Source organism: Mesoplodon mirus (genome assembly GCF_964341445.2).
Source record: "Mesoplodon mirus genome assembly, chromosome: X".
NCBI classification, from domain to species: Eukaryota; Metazoa; Chordata; class Mammalia; order Artiodactyla; family Ziphiidae; genus Mesoplodon; species Mesoplodon mirus.
In genome coordinates, this window is record NC_138981.1 from 39,172,475 (window position 1) to 39,187,037 (window position 14,563).

At 36.2% G+C, this 14,563-nt stretch overlaps 1 protein-coding gene across 7 annotated transcripts in view; it reads right to left on the reverse strand.

Annotated features, from left to right (window-relative positions):
* Positions 1–14,563, reverse strand: part of CASK (calcium/calmodulin dependent serine protein kinase) — a 391,985-nt gene that overhangs the window by 225,373 nt on the left and 152,049 nt on the right. For all 7 annotated transcript variants that reach the window (XM_082609734.1, XM_082609732.1, XM_082609729.1 and 4 more), the window contains exon 3: positions 11,852–11,957. In XM_082609734.1, coding sequence (XP_082465860.1) covers positions 11,852–11,957 — 106 coding nt within the window. The remainder of the gene's footprint in view (positions 1–11,851; positions 11,958–14,563) is intronic.

Consider the following 14,563-nt stretch of genomic DNA (forward strand, 5'->3'; position numbering starts at 1 on the left):
AAAGATGCCTAGTAAGAGCAAATTAAAGTTCTCTCTAGAGGAAGAAAGTATCATTCAATGCCAATAATTTTCAAAATAATTTCTAGCACACAGTCAAAATGAATCAGGTACATAAAGGGGTAAGATATTTTGACCAAGAACAAGCAAAAATGACAGACAATAAAGACAAACAGGGATTTCATATACTGAGATTATCCAACATAGATTATTAAATAATGAAGTTTACTGTGTCCCAGAACATAAAAGCTGAGCTTGAATTTTTTTTGCAAAAAAAGAGAAAAAATATAGATTTTAAAAGGAAAAACACAAAATTCAGAAAAGAAGGTAGAAAATATAGAGAATACCATAAGGTATGCCTATATCTACACTTAATTGGGTCACAAAGGTGATGAGAGAAAGAAAAAGGCAGAGGCAATATCTGAAGAGATAATGGCTGAGAATATTCCCTAACTATAAATAATATCAATACACTGATTCAAGAGACCTAAAAACCTAAGGCAGGATTAAAACACACATACACACCCCACATCACAGAGAAAACTACAGAAAACAAAAGATGAATAAAACATTTTTTCAATAACCTGAAAAATAAAGACAGACTACTCTCAGAGAAAAGTGACAGACTGCTAGCTGAATTCTTAATATCAATGGAAGCCAGAAGACAGTAGAATGGTATCTAATGTAAAGAAAATGCCAGCCTAGAATTCTCCACTCAGTGAATATCCCTCAACATTAAAGGGAATCTAAGGAAATTCTGAAACAAATGGAGTTCGCACCCAGCAGACTGACACAAGGAAAATGAATCCAGATAAAACCTGAGAGATGATGAAAGAATAAATAACAGAGAAGGGATGTGTGTAGGTAAATCTAAGTGAATAAAAATAATAATATAACTTGGAGTGATGTAAATACATGTAACATGCATTTATATACACAAATATAATTTAAATACATGAAAACAATAGTCTATAAGTCAAGGTTGCATTATATGGAATTAATGTGTTCTACAGTGCTTGTACTGTTCAGGAAGACAGTAATGGTATCAATATTAGGATTTGATGAATTAGGGAGGCATACTGTAATTTCTGGGGTACACACTCAGCAAAGGGTGCTAAAACTTCCAAATTAATAGAAGAAAAATGAAATGATTAAAAAATATTCAACGGATCCAAATAAATCAGGGAAGGTGAAGAAACATGTAATAGGTGGTATAAATAGAAAGCACAGAAGACCACAATGTCAATCAAAATATACTAAAATAAAATTAAATGGAATAAATGCTCCAATTAAAAGACAAAGATTGAGAGTCTAGAATAAAAGAACAATTGTATGTGTTTAACAAGAGATGCATCTAAAACCCAAGGATACAAGAAAGTTGAAATTTAAAAAGGAAATAAATCCTAGAAAATTAAACCCAAAGTAGAAGGATGGAAATAACAACAAACAGAAATTACTGAAATAGAAAATAAACACACAAAAAAAAGGATTTACAAAGCTAAAAGTCATTGTTTAAAAGACTGATAAAACTGGTAAATATCTGGCAAGGCTGAGACAGAAAAAAAAAGGCATAAATTGCTAGTATCAAGAATGAAAAAGATCCTGTAGAGATAGTATGAACCCCTTTATGACAAAATTGTTTAAAGTTTAGATAAAATGCACTCATTCCTAGAAAAATACAATTCACCAAAAGTGACAGAGTAATAACTGGAAAACCTGAATATTCCTATAAATATTTAAGAAACTGAATCGGAAATGAAAACCCTTCTTGTAAGAAAGTCTGGCCTGGATGGGTTTATAAGTGAGCTCTACCAATCACATAAGAGAAACAACAAACAGAGAATACTCCTCAATTCATTTTATGAGTCTAGCATAATCTACATATAAAAACCTGATATGGATAGTACAAGAAAATTATAGTATAATCTTCCCACAAATATGGATGTAAAAAGTCTAAACAAAATATAAGCAAACCAAATCTAGCAATATATAAAAAGGATTATAAGGATTATACGTCATGACCAAGTGTGTTTAACCAAAGGATCAATGAAATTCATTGCATTAACAGAGTAAAGAAGAAACTCATATGATCATTTCAATATACACAGAAAAAAAGCATTTGATAAAATTCACCATCCATTTATGCTTAGCAAACTCTAAGATCAGAAATAAACAAAGATTTGCTATCACCATTATTCTGGATATTTTATCCACTGCAGTAAAGGCTAGAGAAAGAAATAAAATGTAAAAGAATTAGAAAGGAATAAACAAAATCCTCCTCATACACAGATGATATGATGCAGAAAATCCAAACAGTTCTACAGATAAATTATTGGAACTGATGAAGCTTGATGAATAGGAGTATATGTCAATACAAAGAAGGAGGGAAAGAGAGAAAGAGAGAGACTGATCTACCTTTTTTTTTTTTTGGCTGTGCCATGCAGCATACGGGATCTTAAGTTTCCCGACCAGGGATCAAACCTGTGCCCCCTGCATTGGGAGCGTGGAGTCTTAATCACTGGATGGCCAGGGAAGCCCCAGACTGATCTACTTTTAAAAGCAAATACCTAAGAATCTAACAAAAAATGTACACAACTTCTATGGAGAAAAGTATAAAACTTTATTGAAAGACATCAAAGACCTAAATAAATGGGAAGACAGATACCATGTTCCTAAAGTGGAAGACTCAATAAGTCTGTCAATTATTCTCAAGTTGCTATTAAGATTTGATATAATAATTCAAGGCAAAATCCCAACAGTTTTTTAAGTGTGTGTGTGTGTGTGTGTGTAAATTGACAACTTGATTCTAAAATGTATATGGAAAATGCAAAGACAAGTACAGCTCTCAAGACATGTCTGAAGAAGAACAAAGTGGAAGACCCTGCTCTACCAGTTACCAGGGCTTACTGTAAAGTCATAGTAAATAAGACAACAGCACAATGCCAGGCAAATAGGCCAAGGGACCAGAATAGAGCCCAGAACAATCACACCTATACAGATGCCTGATTTGCGGCAAAAGTGGTACTGCAGAGCAGTGTTTTCAGTAATTGTGCTGAGACTATTGAATATCCATATGGAAAGAAATGAAACTAGACTGCTACCTCACAGTATACCCCAAATCAATTCCAGATGGATGATAAAACATAGGAGAATATCTTCATAATCTCAGGGGAGTAAATATTTCTTAAACAAAATACAAAAACACTGGCCATAAAATTAAAAAATGATAAATTAGACTATATTAAAATCACAAACTTCTGTTAATCAAAATATACCATTACAAGAATGAAGAGATAGGTCACTAAATGGCAATTAGGGAAGAATAATCGGGGAAAAACTACAAGGAGATTCTACTACACACCAACTGGCAAAAATTCCAACAATGCCAAGTATTAGCAAGGGTGTGTAACATAGGTAGTAATTAATCATGAGAATAAAAGGAAGGCACTGTGAATAAGGACAAACAACAGTATTTTAAACAGGGGCAGTGACAGGAAAACTAGGACTTGGATCACCTTAGAGAGGCATATACCATTGGTAAAGGGTCAGTTTATACATCTACTTTAGAAAATAGCTTGGTACTGTCTAGGAAAACTGAAGCTGTACATACTCTGAAACCTATTAATTCCACTCCTAGGTCTACACCCTATATGAACGTTTACTTAGGTGCACCAGGATACAGGTACAAGATTGTTTACAACAGTATTGTTCAAATGGCCAAATCTGGAAACAACCCAAATACATATTAACATTTACATGAATAAATAACTTGTGAATGTTTGCTCACTAACACTATATAGCAATAAAGTGAAGGAGATCAAACTAACCTGGATATTCTCACAGGCCAAAAAACGTGTATACTCTATGATTCCATGTAAGTAAAGATTAAAAAGATAGAAAACACTGAATTACACTATTCAGGGATACCTATTTAGATGGTATAGATATAAAAACATGGAAGTGAAGTCCAGATTAAAGTTAATTCTGAGAGAGGCAGGGGGTTATGATCAGAAAGGGGAATTCGAGGGCTGTTGAGGTGCTGGCAGTTTTTAAATTTCTTGACCTGGGTTGTACGTGGCTGTTTACAATAATTCTTTATGTTTGTATAGTTCTGTGTATGCATTTTTCTAAATGTAATATATTCTATTAAAAAAGGTTAAATCTATGGGTGATGTAGGTGTTTGTATGCATTCATACACTAATTCTAATATCCAGTAATTCTACTCCTAAAAACTTATCTTGAGAAAATAGGCAATCAGGGGGTGAGCACAAGTAACTATGTACAAGAATATTATTAATCATAACATTATTTATAATACAGAAAACAGAAAACAGGGTAAATGTCCAACTTTAGGGAAAATATTAAATATGGCACATGCATATAGTTCAGACATCTTAATGCAGCCATTAAAATGTTGTATCTAAAAAGTATTTAATGGTATAATAAAATGCTTAAAATTATTAAGTTAAACGAATCAGGATACAAAATTGCATATATAAAATGATCTCAATTTAGTGCAACTGTGATCATGAGTATACATAGAAGGAAATGTTCTGAAATGCTCGCTGTGATTACCTTTCGCAAATGGTATTATTTTTGTCATTATAATTTTCCATAATTTCTAAATTTGTACAAAGAATGTATATTACACTAAAAACAACTTATAATTTTCATTTTAAATGAACTACTTCTTTTAAATAACAGAAAGTTAACTGACTTTTCTTCCTATTTTATATATACATAAATTTATTCAAAATTATTTTAGTGGTTGAAGAGGAGCTTTCATATACAAAAAAATTACGAGACTGACAACTTCAAATACATTTCTAAGATAGTAGGACTCAGAATGCAGTTTGTTTCCTAAAGTATTCAAAGCTTAAAATCTATTCTACACTGTAACGTCTCAATCTAGGATTTGTTTTATACAAAAATTGGGACACCTACATTTTTTCCCCAATAGATATCAAAATGATACAGTAATTACAGTTAAAAGTTTTTTGTTTTGTTTTGTTTTGTTTTGTTTTTTTGCGGTACGCGGGCTTCTCACTGCCGTGGCCTCTCCCGTTGCAGAGCACAGGCTCCGGACGCGCAGGCTCAGCGGCCATGGCTCACGGGCCCAGCCGCTCCGCGGCATGTGGGATCTTCCCAGATCGGGGCACGAACCCGTGTCCCCTGCATCAGCAGGCGGACTCTCAACCACTGCGCCACCAGGGAAGCCCCTAAAAGTTTTTTTAAAACCCCAAACTCTGCAATTATCTTTATAGGTAAGTATATTTTGTTCGCAGATCCAGGAGTTTATTAACTCAAACCCTTCTCCTGTTGATCTCTACTTTAGTTTGTGCAGAAAAGAGTTAACTATTTAACTATTTAACCAGGCCTAACTATTATCTCTCAAAAGGCTTGCAAGGCCCGCCTACAAGGTTGGCTTTTGATTGGCATCTGGGAACTTGGAGGGGTTCCTCCCCTCCTAACTGAAAAGAGTGGCTCACTGTGTCTAAACTGCTTGTGCAAACAATATGATTTATCCTGAACACCCGCTTTCTTTCTGGGAGTCTGGAATTTGGTATGCACCAGGCAGAGGGTGCTTACATGACAAGCCCCCAACAAAAACCCTGCGTGCTGAGTCTCTAATGAGCTTCCCTGATACACAATATCTCACATGTGTTGTCACAAATGTTTGCTGGCAGAAGACCCTTGGAAGCTTGTGCCTCGTTGCCCCTGGACTTCAATTCATGCACCTTCTCCTTTTGCTGATTTTGCTTTATACCCTTGAGCTATTAATAAATCATAGCTGTGAATATGCCTATATGCTGAGTCCTGTGAGTCCTCGTAATGAATCATCAGACCTAGGAATGGTCTTGGGTATCCCTGACACATAGTTCTTAAAACTAAAATGCAACTGAACATTTAGTATAGTGGTAAACCTAAGTCAAGAGAAATGTTTAATTTTAAAAAGTTAATGACACAGAAGTTGTTTTCTTTCAACTAGCATTTATCAAAGGCCTACACAGTCACTCAGCTACGTCCTTTCTTGTATCTTAGCTTACTGAATATTACCATATCAAGTTTCTAATGTTTACTAGGACCAAACAGTATTTCCCAACCATTTCCTATTACCCAGCACTTAAGTAGGCATTCAATAAATGTGCTGAATGAATGAATAGCAATTTCTATCATTACCCATAAAAACAAAAAATCAAAATAGATAAAATAAGTTATAAAAATATGTACAAATGTTCATATAAATTAAAATGCTATAGTCCAGATTTTTCTTGCTTGATATGAAACAAATATATTTTCTCTTAAGTGGCAAATTTGCTGGTAAATAGTAATCAGTTCTACTCTATCAGTATAAATGAATTCCACAAACATTCCCTTCCCTGAGCATAAACACCAGACTAAAAATAAAATTTTTAAAATAAAATTTGAGGGGCTCCCCTGGTGGTGCAGTGGTTGAGAGTCCGCCTGCTGATGCAGGGGACACGGACGGGTTCGTGCCCCGGTCTGGGAAGATCCCACATGCCACGGAGCGGCTGGGCCCGTGAGCCATGGCCGCTGAGCCTGCAAGTCCGGAGCCTGTGCTCCACAACAGGAGAGGCCACAACAGTGAGAGGCCCGTGTACCGCAAAAAAAAAAAAAAATAATAAAATTTAAATAAAGAGCTTTCAGTCTATCTCCTTTGTGAGCTTCAAAAATACAAACCGTTAATATTATTTTAAAAGATACAAACTATTGTTTTCATGTCAGAAATGTTTTAAGACCATATTTAATTACTGTATAGTCTCCCTGTGGTATATGTAATCATTCTATAATAAGGTAATTAAAATTTCTTGGCCAGCCAATTTAGGATTTTCAGCTTAACTCAAGTATCAGACATTACTAAACATAAGCTTTGATGTGTGACTTAGAAATAAACATTTAATTTTTGGTGGGGTGCAGAGTGTGTGTGTGTGTGTGTGTGTGTGTGTGACATGACACAGCCCTGTCTTTAAAATTGAACCTACGTTTTAAATGTTTATTTTTAAAAATAACAGCAAACCGCTACAGACAAGTCCTAATTTAAGTATAATCCCAAAGCAATAGATATAGTATAAACACATGCAGATTTGTAACAAACTACTGAGTGTGTTGGGAAAAATGACAACATAGTCTCGAAATAGTATTACCCCTACTTTAAAGGTCAATCATCTCTTGACCTCTCACTTCTGGACCCACATTTGTTGAAACTGAATATCTAGGGGGTGGGGCCTGGGTACATGCTGGTTTAACGAGCTCTACTCAGGATTTTCCAATGCTAAATTTTGAAATCTACTGCTCTAATCTTTTCCAGTGCTAAAATTTTGGTTCTGTCTCTGTATTTGAGTATGCTTTAAACTTATAAATCATTTATATCGACTAGTTCTAAGGATTTGCTAACATGATAAGCAACAAGATTGAGCCATATAATTTCATGACTTCAGTTTAGGGAAGAAAAGGGAGAGTTGGTTATAGATAGTCTATGGCAAAGAAAGATATGGATACCATAATAAGAAATTCACTGATAACCCAAATATATTGTTTGGTCTAGCCTTTTCTCCATCAAAATTATCAGAGCTATTTCCAAGCAGCCAACAAACAGCAAAGTCAACTGATCTTATCTCATTTGCTTTCCATTTCCTGTCTACTCTGTATTGGTGTCATGTTAGAAAACTGTGGAAAGGATCCAGATAACCCATAACCTGAGCAATGAGACCCTGAATACCAGGGGTCATTAGATCTATTGCCAGAAAAATTCTGGTGTAGCCTTGTCTACACTGCAGCTATGTAAGCAATCTCTTACCTAGCCAGTAGGTGGAGACATGCACAAACTTACTGCTTTGCTCTTTGATCTACAGGACTTTAAATCTTAAAGTAATGTATGGTTTGGGTTTGTTCATTTGTTTAAACTGAGGAAATCAAAGGGAATGCAAAAAACAGGGCAAGGACAACTGTCAAGGTAAATTTACAAAAAAGGATGATACAAAAGAACAATTTTATATTTCTATATTGTTTCTAGCCCTTTTGAGAAATAACTATTTTAACTGTGAATTTATAATCTTTATAAATTTATAAATTTATAATCTACTTCCAGATTCCTAGAGCTAATATAACAATTTTAAATTGAGAAATAGGTCCTTTAAAAATTCATGTTCAATCAGGGAAAGCAACATTAACTGACTATGACACTATGATACTAAGGAGTTATTGTTGATTTTGCTAGATATGATAATAGTATTTTATACACACACACAGTCCTTATAAATACAAACAGGAGTATTTATAGGTGAAATGATACTGCTTTAGAAATTGCCAAGAAAAAAAAAGACAACAGTAAAGGATAGATAGAACAAGAATGGCAAAGTATTGATAACTATTGAAGCTCAGTGATAGGTACACTGAAGTTCATTATACTATTTTCTTTTATTTGAAAATTTCCAAAATAAAAGGTTAAAAACTAGGAAGCCATGTTCTAGTGATCTGGGTTAACAGTGAGATTAGGGGGCTGGTAAATATGCAACTTTAATGACGTCTTATTCTCAATATATAGCCATCAATGAATTATTCCAATCACAACTGAATCATACAAAATTAGCTATATAAAAAATCCCATATAATTCAACATTGAGAAACTAAAACTAAGCTGTTAAATCCACTGGAAACAATACCTTACCACTGTAGAGCAAGTCACCACCTTATAAGGTGAATTCACACAGTTCTCTCATCTAGTTTTCATAATCTTACGAAGATTTTAAAGTTAAGAGATTATGGCCAAAGTCACATAATTAGTAAAAGTGACAGAGGTGGGATACTAACCCAAGTTTTATGACACCAAGGATCATCTTCTCTCTACTATACTGTCACTTAGACCCCTTTGAAACAGACAGCAAATGTGAAATTTAGGTAAATTTTTAAATTTGGCTTTCTGTGCTCATTACTTCATAGTATATGGCTGGTTTTTAGTTTTCTCAGTGAATAAAAATATGGACAGGGCTTCCCTGGTGGCGCAGTGGTTGACAGTCCACCTGCGGATGCAGGGGACGCAGGTTCGTGCCCCGGTCCAGGAAGATCCCACATGCCATGGAGCGGCTGGGCACGTGAGCCATGGCCGCTGAGCCTGCAAGTCCGGAGCCTGTGCTCCGCAACGAGAGAGGCCACAACAGTGAGAGGCCCGCGTACCGCAAAAAAAAAAAAAAGGACAGAAACAGATTTCTTGAATAAAGAATAAAATTAAAATAATTATAGTATCTTAAAATTGGAAGGGACGTTAGAGGCTCTCTCTAGTCCAAAATTAAAACCTTTTCTTCAGGACCTTTGGATGGATCCACCTTTAGCTTGAGCATTTCTAGTGAGGAACGGCAGACTCTGTGAGACAGCCGCTACATTCGTGGACAGCCACTTCATTCATACCTGCCACCTGTTGATTCTAGTTACAGCTCCTCACCCTACACTGAATAAATGCATAATCCTCTTACACTTGACGATATTTCAAAGAACTAAAGACATCCATTATGACCTGCCATGGGCTTCTGATCTGGGGACTCTTATAGAGGTAAAAGAAAATCAATAGATTCTTGGGTAACTAAAGTCTCCCCATCTTTTCAATAGCTCTTCCATGCCAAGTGGTCTTCAAAGTGGGACTTGGGTATCTCTGGGAGTACTCAAAGCCCTTCCAGGGGATACATGTATTAGGATATTTTTAAGGCATTTAAGCCATATCTACATTTGCCATAATTTGGTCTGTCTGAAAACAAGTCTGTGGTCTGCTGAGTTCTCTTCTGTATCTCCACTCGAAGGAACCCATCTCAAAAGACAAACCGCTCACCCATCCTGAGAAGCCTGCCTAATTTCAAAAAGACAATGGGGGAATGCAAAGCTACTGAGGGAGCGAGCCATCTGTGAGAGCACAACAGCTTTGTAAAGGAAGGGAAGAGCCACCTTACTTCATGCAGACAATATATTCATGGCAAAACCTTATCTAGTTTAGAATTAGAAATCAATAGTAAGATGATTGTCACAGTGATGTCTATTAACACTTTAATTTTATTTGAAAAATGAAGTCAGATTTTTTTCTGACAGAAAGCAAGTCTGATTTGGCTGACTAGTTTGACAATGATGACTAGCTTTGCAATTTAGGTCACATAGCAGACATTTTCCATAAATTGAATGAGATAAAGGTACAGCTCGAGATTTTTGAAGAAAAAATGTTTTTAAAAATATACAAAACACTAAAAATGACATCCTTACAATAAAAGTTTGTATATATCAACTGAAAGATATGTGTGGAGGTACACAGTTTTCAAACATCTTTTAGCAGGATTGCTGACAAAGATTTTGAAGGCTGTGACTCTATGACAGAATTTCTAGGCTCTTTCCCACTCTGGCTACCCCTTTCTGGAAGCATGCCAGCGTCCTGCTTACTAGGAACACTCCAGGGAGAATGAGCAATACACCACACACTGGGCCTATGGCTTGGTTCTGAATACTATACACTTCTAATTAAGGTATCTGAAGGTTCCATTCAAGGCTTTTAAAGCTGTTGCAACAACTAACTAAATTGTTTACATCTTTTTCACATAAGCAGTTACAATTAAGTTCATAGTGATCTTGCACTTATATATGTGAATGAATGAGTTTACATTAACTGGTCTTAAATTTCACCTTCTTTGTTTCAGCTCCTTTGCTACAAACTTGTAAAATATTTTAAAATTTGGTCTAGATATTCAATGTATTAAGCTAGCCCTCTGTAGGGGGCAGCTTCTAACAAGGCTCCCAGTAATCACCACCTCCAGGTCTTCACATCCTTGTGTAATCCCTTCCCCTTGTGTGTGGACTGGATCTAGTGACTTATTTCTAACTAATAGAATATGGCAGAAGTGATGGTGTGTGATTTCAGAGATTAGGTGACAAGATTGACGTCTGTCTTGTTCCTACTCTTGTGCTCTTGCTTCCTGGCCCTGATGAAGCCAGCTGCCATGGAGCTGCTCTACAGAGAAGCCCAGTGACAAGGAACCTAGGGAGGTCTTGGGCCATCAGCACATGAGGAACTAAGGCCCTCAGTCTGATAGTGTGCTTCCAACAACCATGTGAGTGAGCTTGGAAGCAGATCCATCCCGAGCAGAGCCTTAAAATGACTTCAGCCCTGGCCAACGCCTTGATTACCACCTTGTGAGAGGCCCTAATCAAAGTCACTGATTACAATTTTGAACAGAATAGTATGCCATCCCATAAGGTTTTATACAATCTCTTTGGACACAATCATCCAACCAGCTATGAAACTACCCAATTATACTATCCTTAGCTCACATTCCTCCATCTTATTGACAAAAATTTTGTGAGAAACATGTCGAGTGGCTTACTAAAATCAAGACACATGGTTGTCTACAGAATTTCCTTCATATGCCAATATGGTGATTATATCAAAAGAGGAAGTTAAGTCTGTTATTACTTGTTTTTAGTTGCTAGAGAGGCTGGCTACATGGAGGCCTCTACTCCCATCCCAATCCTTTTCACTAAGACTCCTGTAGTCAGAATTTTATATTTTGGGACCTCCTATTCCTCTGAACTCTATTTCCTCTTCTCTGAAGTAGGCTAAAACTGTGAGGGTAACTGAATATGCCCAACTTTTGCTTCCTTAGCCATTGTGAACCTTAAGATGAGATATTGCTTTTATTCTTATTACTTTAGGTCTTTCTAAACAGATGAGTTCACAAGTATTTTTAAATTTTAAGAGAAAAGCGTCAGCATTATCTAAGATCAACATTGCTTAAAACTTTAACCCTAAAACAAACAAAAAAACCCACTTCAGCCCCTTCGGAAAAGAGAATGTACACTCACAATTCAAAAACCATGTAAAGCATTCCATCTGAGCTATATGTCTCCAATAACTCTACAATGTGGGGATGTTTCAGCATATGACAGATACTGGCTTCCCGCTTTAGATCTGCAAAACAAACACATAACATTTTGTTAGGTAGGATCAAAAGACAATCAGAGTGAATGATGAATGAATGGATGTGATCTATGGTAACATGAAGACTTCTCTAACTATAGAGATGAAATCCCCCATTCAAGCTAAGCTTAACTTTTTGTCCTTTAAAATCTTTGACAATATAACTTGCTCATATTTCTTGCCAGCTTAAATCTATATACATTAGAGTCAGCTCTTATTAATAAGAAATGTAAATAGCACACTTTCCTCAAACTCTTGTAAACAGGTTTCAAAATTTATAACTCTTTCTTGATCAGCTAATAAGTAACTCAACTTGCTGTCTTGAATTTTACTTCTTTTTCTTAGTTTTCCCTAAATTGCCTAAGAATATGATGTTTATTCTTTAGCCTAAAATCTAGCATTTATAGACACACCTCAGGGAAGTTACATGGAATAGGGGGCAAAAAGATAGTATGGTTAAACAGAAAAGGCACTACTCCCAACGTCAAAGTCAGAATTTTTTTTACATCATCTATAAAATGTGTTGGATAATTCAGGGCACTACCCACAGTGTTATTTTCAAGAACAAATTCAGATAATGTAGGTAACACTACTGTGTAAGTTACACAATACTATTTGGAAAATAAAAGTGTTAATATCCTCATTGTCACGCTAATCATCATTATCATCATCATCATCGCCATCACACAAAAATAGTTTAGGCATAGGTATCACTTGCCATGTCTACATGGAATGAGATAATTAAAGCCTTCCTGTGTTAACACTGCTGGAGTTTCACCTGCTTGCCAATGAATAAAATCCAATGTGACACTTTTTATATTTGGAAGTAGAAGGGAGACAGGTAAAGAACGAAGGTTAAGGATATATTGCACAAAGCAGAAGAGATAACATTATCTCCTCTCTGATTTGCTAATTCAACTTAGTCTTGTCAACAAGAGCAATGGCTGCAGAAGGAACCTTAGAAAATTTACACAAGGTATAGGTGAGGAAAAGAAGTCAGTAAATATGACAAAGAGAAGCCACCAGAAAAGGAAGAATCAATAATACATTATTAAGAAACTCAAGGAAATAAGGGGAATTAAGGCATAAGTAGTTGGAGAAGGCTGAGAAAAGGCTGTAAGATTCAACCAGAAAAGACCATAAATGTTCTAAGATCAAATTCTGTGGAGAGGTCAGGTTCAAAGTCAGGATGCAGACAACAATTATATAATAAATTTAGATTTATCGTATCTCTCACTGGTCTAAGTACTTAATTTGGTCATTGTCATTTAATGTCCCAACAAGCCTGTGAGGTAGGTATTTTACAGATGAGGAAACTGAGACTTTGAAACTTGTTCAAGATCACATAGCTATTACAAGGGGTAGGTTTTGAGCCCTGGCCTGTCTAACTCCAAAGTCAGTCCTTCCACGATGCCATGGTGTGTTTAGACATGATCCTGGTAATAAGAAAGGAATAGCAGGGTCAAAGAAGGTTTGATTTGTCTGTTTTTGCAGTTGTTTTAAAGAGAACACTGTGTGTTTGTAAATGGCAGTGATGAAAATCCCACAGGATCTGGAGTTGGAAAACTTGGTGCCAGTCCAGCCCCTGTCACTACTACTTGCCAGCTGACTGCTAACCTCTACAAAATGCCTTCCTTATGGCAAATGAAATGGGTGATGTGATAGGTCATGCAGGACCTACACAGTCTACAACTTAAGCGAGGGCAGCAACAAGATTCAAATGAGAGAATGGATGTGAAAGGACTGTGTGGAGTGCAGCACTGTGGGGCTGAGGGGGTTAAGGTGCTTCAGTGTTCATTGTGAAGGAAGAAATGAGAGACAAATGAAACATGGTCTCCACCTCCAGCGGATGAGAGGTGTGAAGAGGTGTGGCTTTTGCGCTCGGAAGTCATAACTATGGGGAAGGCTTTTGACAAGTGTGCTGGAGGACCAGGCTGAAAAACCAGACGACATAAATCAGATGCCTGCACAGTTTTTTCTCTCTCTTTAAGATTGTTCTGCCTTCTGATTCTATGAAAAGCTTAGGAGTTTTAGTACTCATTTTAATGTTTATCTCCAGCTTCTCATTTTACTGGACGTCACCCTTTTCATATCTTCTGTTTTCACCTTAGTTTCTCTCTTTCCATTTCTTCCTATTCTGCTAAATGTCTGATTTTAATTCAGTGCTCGGACACTGGAGTCAAGTAAAGAGAGATTTAGTGTTTGCCACAACGAAAACTGGTCTTTTCTCCTGTTTTCAGTTTATTTTAAATTTTGCCCCTTTTATGTAACTACAGTGTGTTTCAACCCCCATATTCACCATTTGTCATGTGCCACATTTGTTATACTGAAAAATCATAAGTAGAAACGGACGCTCTAAAGACCCCTCTCTTTGACACGCACATGTCTGCTTGGTATATAGCTGAACATGCTCCTGGTCTAGTCTCTTATCACTTTACCCACCCTCAAAATGAAAGAAGGATTGCTGGGGACCCTACCTTCAAAGATTAAAACAATTTAAATATCACCAGGTCTGACATTTCAGGGACTAAAATCCGAACACTGATTGAATAGCACAAAACTAACAACATAAAAATGTATTTGAACTTATAAGGGCA